The sequence below is a fragment of the Mesitornis unicolor genome, unplaced genomic scaffold (assembly GCF_000695765.1).
Source record: "Mesitornis unicolor isolate BGI_N332 unplaced genomic scaffold, ASM69576v1 scaffold49464, whole genome shotgun sequence".
NCBI classification, from domain to species: Eukaryota; Metazoa; Chordata; class Aves; order Mesitornithiformes; family Mesitornithidae; genus Mesitornis; species Mesitornis unicolor.
This window is the reverse complement of record NW_010180365.1, coordinates 12,362-18,687: the sequence shown is the minus strand read 5'-3', so window position 1 is coordinate 18,687 and position 6,326 is coordinate 12,362. Positions and strand designations below refer to the sequence as shown.

Sequence of the window (6,326 nt, the reverse complement as noted above, 5' to 3'; positions counted from 1 at the left end):
TCTCCAGCCTGTCCAGATCTCGCTGGAAATTGGAAACAATTTAAGGAAGAAAAACCAGAGTCCATGCAAGTCTGTATTGCATCAGTCTGAGACAGAAATGGGGTTGGAATGTATAACTGAAGTAGGGCAGTACTTTATTCTGCATGCGTGCTCTGATTGTCATGCAGCTCTTATGTTTAGTGCTCCTGTACACTAAAGTAATGTTTTCAGAGAGCAAGGCTTTCTGTATGCATTAACTTCATGCCCTTATGCCTTATTGTTTTTCAGGATGCGTATTCTTCCTTTGTCTGGGAATCTTCTACATGTTTCGGCCAAACATGTCCTTTGTAGCACCTGTGCAGGAGAAAGTGGTTGTTGGGTTGTTCTTCTTGGGAGCCATACTCTGCCTCTCCTTCTCATGGCTCTTCCACACAGTTTATTGCCACTCAGAAGGTGTTTCCCGGCTCTTCTCCAAGTAAGTGCCTAGAGGACAGGGTAGGACAAATAGGAAACAGGTGGGAAAACAGGACTGGGATTTATGCCTGGAGCCCCAGTGTAGAAGTTGTTCATTGCATGACTGCATGTGCTTTGGAACAGAGTCGAGCAGAGACTCGGTGCAGCTTCTTCTAATTATTCTTTGTTTCAGCATGAGTTTTTGTGCTGACTTTTCAGTCTTAAAACTCCTTCATTTTCTGCTGTTTGGCAAGCGTATGGATGCATTTTGCTGCTGTAAGTAATATACCTAGAGCTTAGTTGCAGGACTTTGAATTTTTAATGCAGCTGTCACTTCTTGTCATTTCAACTATTTTGAGTAACTTTAAGTCTTAAACTTACATAAGACAGCTCTGCAATGTGTATCAAGGTGTTTTGGTCTTTTGGTTTTACTACACTTTCTTTTTTTTTTTTTTTTTGCTGTCTGATAAATATCCCGTATTTCTTAAGATTACTCAACCTAGGATTGTGTAATCTGCAAGACCACCTCTAAAGTAACCCAGCAATTAAAATCCCATACTGAAAAAACAAACTCCATCATATTTTGTAGGAGCATTTTGTCAGGGTGTAGTAAAAAGCAATGACTGTACTAATTCCTTTTCTTCACTGGTATATAGAGAGATAGCATGGTTGAAAAATCGCGGCATTATTCCCCAGTGGTCACTTAAGTTGATGCCCAACGAACTCATGCTTGTCAGATACTGAAGTGTTTGTGTTGGCTGTGCTCTTGCAACATACTGTGTGCCCTTTTTTGTGTTCAGAGGACTTTTGTGCTGGTTTTTCCTCATCTGAAGCTTAAATCTGAGATTCCTTCAAAAAGCCTTGGTCAAAAAGCTGCTGTATGTATTGCTGATGACTGTCCAAAACCAGCCTTACTAGCTGTCTGTCAGGTAATCCATTACTGGAAGAGTTGCCATCAGGAAGTAAGTTGCACCTGTGAGAAAAACTTCATTTTGCAGTAAGAAGTACATAGTTGGTCTACTAAAAAAGAGAGTGTTGGTATGAAGACTTCCAAAGGTTTGCATTTCTAATCAAACTGATTTTTGTTTCCTTCTAGGCTAGACTATTCTGGCATTGCACTTCTTATAATGGGCAGCTTTGTACCATGGCTCTACTACTCCTTCTATTGCAACCCTCAGCCTTGCTTCATCTACTTGATTGTGATTTGTGTCCTGGGCATTGCAGCCATAATTGTCTCACAATGGGACATGTTTGCAACCCCTGAATACCGGGGTGTAAGGGCAGGTAAGACCTGAAGTTAACTGTTTTGTTTCTTGACTGCCTTTCCTCCTTCCTACCTGCCGCTTGGAAAAGCCTTCTTGGGAAGTCTTAAAAGAGCTTAATCTTAGAGAGCTAATATTCTTGGGTTGGGAGCTTGATGGTGTTTCTTTCAGCGTGTATTGTAGCCAACTGAATGCACAGATAAGGGCTGGTGCAAGACCTGGAAGTGCATTCCTGAAATGGACAGTAACACATGCAGTAGGAAAGGTACTGCAAAGAATTTCTAGCTATATCTAGCAACTTTGCCTTCTTGCAAAATGACTGACTGGTGTGTGTATGTGTACTTGTACTGTTTGTCTTGTTTTTGTAATACTAGGCTTAGACACTAGCAAATCATTCAATGATTGAATTAATCTGAATGATCTGCCTAAATAAAATACATATTTTAGACAAAGAGCCTGGTTTTTCTCTTCACATGATCAAAAGAACAAAAACAGATTTGGTTTCATGTTCTGAAGTAGAAAGAAAGAGAAAGCTTTAGAGGTCAGCTATGGAATGTGCACACAGCTGAGTTGAATACTAATATTTCTTGTTACTTAACCTGCACATGCTGTCTACAGTAAATCTTGATTTCTTGGACAAGCTCTGGGTGTACCTTCAGAGAGTTCAGCCTTCCAAACTTAAAATCTGTGGATGGGACATGATTATTCCCCCCACGTGTATGTTTTTACAAGATATCTGTACTTGCTAATAAAATCTAAATGAATAAACCATATTCTTGTATATGGCAGGTCAGATGAGCTGCAGATGTTTATTTTCTGTTTCCTAGGACTACTTGTACAGTATATGATAATCTCTTTGTTGTCTCTCCTTGTTGTCTTGCTCTTGAGAGATTATGGTAAAGTGGGACATAGTTCGTGTAGTCTCAGTGCCCTCTACAGTCCAAGATGTGTAACTGGCTTAATGTCCATTAAGGCTGGCAGATGCAGTCAGTAAATGAAATCTTTCAGTATCTGCTGGAACATAAAACTAAGGGGCTTCTGGTACATGAAGGAAGTCTGTGCATTCTTTAACTTCCTTCACAATGAAGCTCTTCTGGGGACCTTCAGCTTCCAGAGCTGTCACTTTGCTGCTTTGGCAAATACTGAGTTTTCCTTCCGTAGCTTTTGTGTTTTCATTGTCTCCCTTTACCGCCACTGTGCTCAAACCTGACTCTCCCACATTTTCTTTACCTCCCAGGAGTATTTCTAGGTCTGGGTCTTAGTGGGGTTATTCCCACCCTGCACTTTGTCATCTCTGAGGGGCTCCTGAAAGCAGCCACAATGGGGCAGATAGGCTGGCTGGCACTCATGGCATGCCTGTACATCACTGGTGCTGCACTATATGCTGCCCGCATCCCGGAGAGATTCTTCCCTGGCAAGTGTGACATCTGGGTGAGTCTACAGAATGACTGGGTGAGGAGACCAATGTGAAAGCTGGTTCCCCTTGAGGCTGGAGGATGTTGTGTCACTGTTTTCTTATTGCAAGTATCAAAATGCTGCACCAGAAATATTGGTCTTGAGGGGCCAAGCAACTGTGGGCTCTCCGAGGCCAACTTCCCTGGTGCCTCTCTTGCTGGATATTCACAAGCTGGCTGGTCTGAGGTGACTACTGGTGTGCAAGTTCACCCTAGCACATCTAAGATAGCTTTAATAGTTGGGTGAGCAAATTTGCAAACCCTTTTGTGTGTGTGTGTGTGTGTGTGTGTGTGTTGAGGATCCTGCAAGCACACATCTTGTCTTGCTTCTGTGCAGAATAGTGCATAGTTGTTTCTCCGATGTTCAGTGTGCTGTCTGGGATCTTCGCTGTCTCTGGCTCCTCGTCTTGTGCAGCCAGTGAAAGCGCTGGATAGAGATGATAGACTTTGGAGGGATCTCTGGCCCAAAAGAAGGGAAAGTGGGGTGAGCAGCTGGGTGAGCGGGGAAAATTTGGGATGAGGGAAAGGATCATGAAGACCCTGGAGGGGAAATATGTGGGGAAGATGTGAAGAAAGGAATTGAGTGGAGCAAGAGTAGAGATGAGAGGGAGCTGGACCTTTGGAAGGCCACTGGACTTCTGCTAGGATAGTTCAAAGCCCCAAAAGAAGACGAAGTGAGAATGATTCTGGGTTGTTTGGCTTTTACACACACCAGTTTGCTAGTTTTGTTTAAATGGCCAAATAAACCCTTGTTATGATAACAAGCAAGGCTCCAAAAGCACTGGGGTACCACCAACTCTTTTCCAAGCTTCCTGTGGAGCCTGCAAATAGACATTTGTAGAATTTTTTTAAGAGCATTATCCATATTGGTATGGCTTCCCTCAGACAAGAGCATGCTTTATCATGGAGCTCCCTCGTGGTTTCATTCTGCTGTACTATAATCAGTAGCATCCTGGGCATTCATTCAGAACATCTGGTTGCTTCTAGGTTTTAATACAACAGCTTTTTTTCCTATTCTGTTTCTCCATGGCAGAGAAACAAAATAAAAATGTTCAAAATCCACTTGGTAAAACTTACACCCTTGACCAGAGCAAAGTTTGTACCTGTTAGCTGTGTGAGAGAGTCCTTTTTATCAATAAGCTGCCAGTGTGTGTTGTGGAGGAACCAATTTTACAAGTGTCCTGCTTAAGCCTTTAGCCTGAAGCTCTGAAATGATCCTTGTCCCTTCACAAAAATGCACTATAGCATTCATGTGGCACATTTGTTGATTGACCAGCTGGTTAAGATGGCTGTGAAGGAAAGGGAGGGGGGTGTGTGTGTGTGTGGAATTTGATTATTTTGCTAATCATAGGAGAGGGAGGGGCTTTAATATGCAACCTGGAGAGCTTTGCAGCTTGTGTTTTGAGGTGCTGCTACGTGTTACTGTGTACTTCAGCTGAATACGTGGCTTTTTTGGAGGCAGGGTAGCATGAGAACCCAGAGCACCCCAGCTGATCAGAGGTGTTTTCTTCTCCGCAGTTCCACTCCCATCAGCTGTTCCACGTCTTTGTCGTGGCGGGTGCTTTCGTGCACTTCCACGGGGTTTCCAACCTCCAGGAGTTCCGCTTCACGGTGGGAGGAGGCTGCACAGAGGAAGATGGGATGCAGTAAAAGCAGCCTTCGGCCCACGACCGTAACCAAAACAGTACCGCCAGCGCGGGCCAAGCGTACAGGCTAGTGAAATGAATACCTAAGAAGAATCCAAGTTTCAGCTGATGGAGCGTGGAGCTTCACAGGGATTCTGACTAACCAAGATAAATCCTATACCTCAAGCAACGGAATGAGTAAATTTGAAGACCAGGAAATTCTGAAACCCTAATTTATTCTTGGGATCTACAGATTGAGCTACAGAGGACCCTTTCCAAATCGGCTTCTGTTCAATGCCATATTTATTTGTAGAATTGGGGAGGGATAGCTTAGCAGTTTCGTTTTTTTTTTTTTTTTAAAGAAAAAAAATAAAGGTTAAATTTATATCCTCTTGGAGGGTTTGGGAGTTGATTTTAGATGCTCTTTTGGGAGAAAAAGAAATTGTAAATAAGATTTCTAACTTTCTGTTTAAATAAAATTTATATAAATGTTTTAAACAATGGGTGGGTGGGAAAGGGTTTTTTTGTAAAGAATGCAACATGCAAGTACCACACACTGTTTCAATTTTGCACAAAATAAATGATTGCAGGAGGACCAGGTAAAATTCCCAGGAGTGAAGCATGTTGGCCCTGCAGATTTTCCTGGTGGCCAGCATGCCCTGGGCCAGGACTTGGAGTAGGTCGAGTACGTGTGTGCAAGGGTTGTGAGGGCTGGATTAACCATGTTGTCATCCAGGTCACAGTGTTAGCAAGTTTATTTACTCGAGTATCTCAAAAGATACATCTGCGCCCTGCCTAAGTGGGTAGGACAGCTGCCTTCCAAGCTTGCAGGGCCTGTGTGGTTTTGGATAGTGGATCTGCCAGTGAGTTGGTTTGGTTCTCATTGCAGGAATCGGAGCAAGATGGGATCGCTGTGCACGAAATGGGAAGCAGTCCGACTCCATCAGTGCCTGCCTATACCCAAAGGCCCCTCTTGAGTAGGTGGTTGCCATTTGTGGGCCTGTGTTGTCTGAGCAAGTGATGGTAATGCATTTGTCAAAGGTAGTTAAACACGTGAGGGGAAGCAGAGGTGAGGTTACAATGGACTGGAAAGAGGAAGCTGTGCACTCCAGGATTTGAGTTAATAGTTCCCACAGACCTCAAGCACGTTACTTCTCCTGTGTCAGGCTCCACGTGCCAAGGGAGTTTGCAGGGTTTTTTTTAAGAGGAAAAATCCACAGTCAGTCCAATGCAGTTCCTTTTTTTTTTCCTTAGGTTTGCTTCCCATCTGTGCTTTAGCAATGGGACTGTTGGTATTTCTTAAACTGAAAATTAAGAGTTCAGTTGGATTGCTGTGGAACAGACGCACCTCCTGTATAAGAGGAGGCATATTCCCTTCTCTTGGGTAATTGATGTAGCTTGATCTTTGGAGCTGAGTCAGAAGCCAGACTGGAGGAGAGTCTTTGGAGTCATAAGGTGAAACACAAATGTTTGGTTTGTTATGGCACAGGTATTGCTTGGAGTGTTTAGCTGGAAATTGAGAGCAATTACCTCTCTCACAGATGAGTTGAACA

General features: G+C 43.3%; 1 protein-coding gene across 1 annotated transcript; it reads left to right on the top strand.

The window, feature by feature from the left end:
* Window positions 1–267: 267 nt before the first annotated feature.
* Window positions 268–5,371, top strand: LOC104535062 (adiponectin receptor protein 2; the record flags this gene model as incomplete). The annotated part of the gene is made up of 4 exons (XM_010183068.1): window positions 268–454; window positions 1,529–1,716; window positions 2,932–3,125; window positions 4,667–5,371. Coding segments are annotated over 4 exons (701 nt in total), but the record flags the coding sequence as incomplete, so codon positions are not given.
* Between the last annotated feature and the right edge of the window lie 955 nt (window positions 5,372–6,326).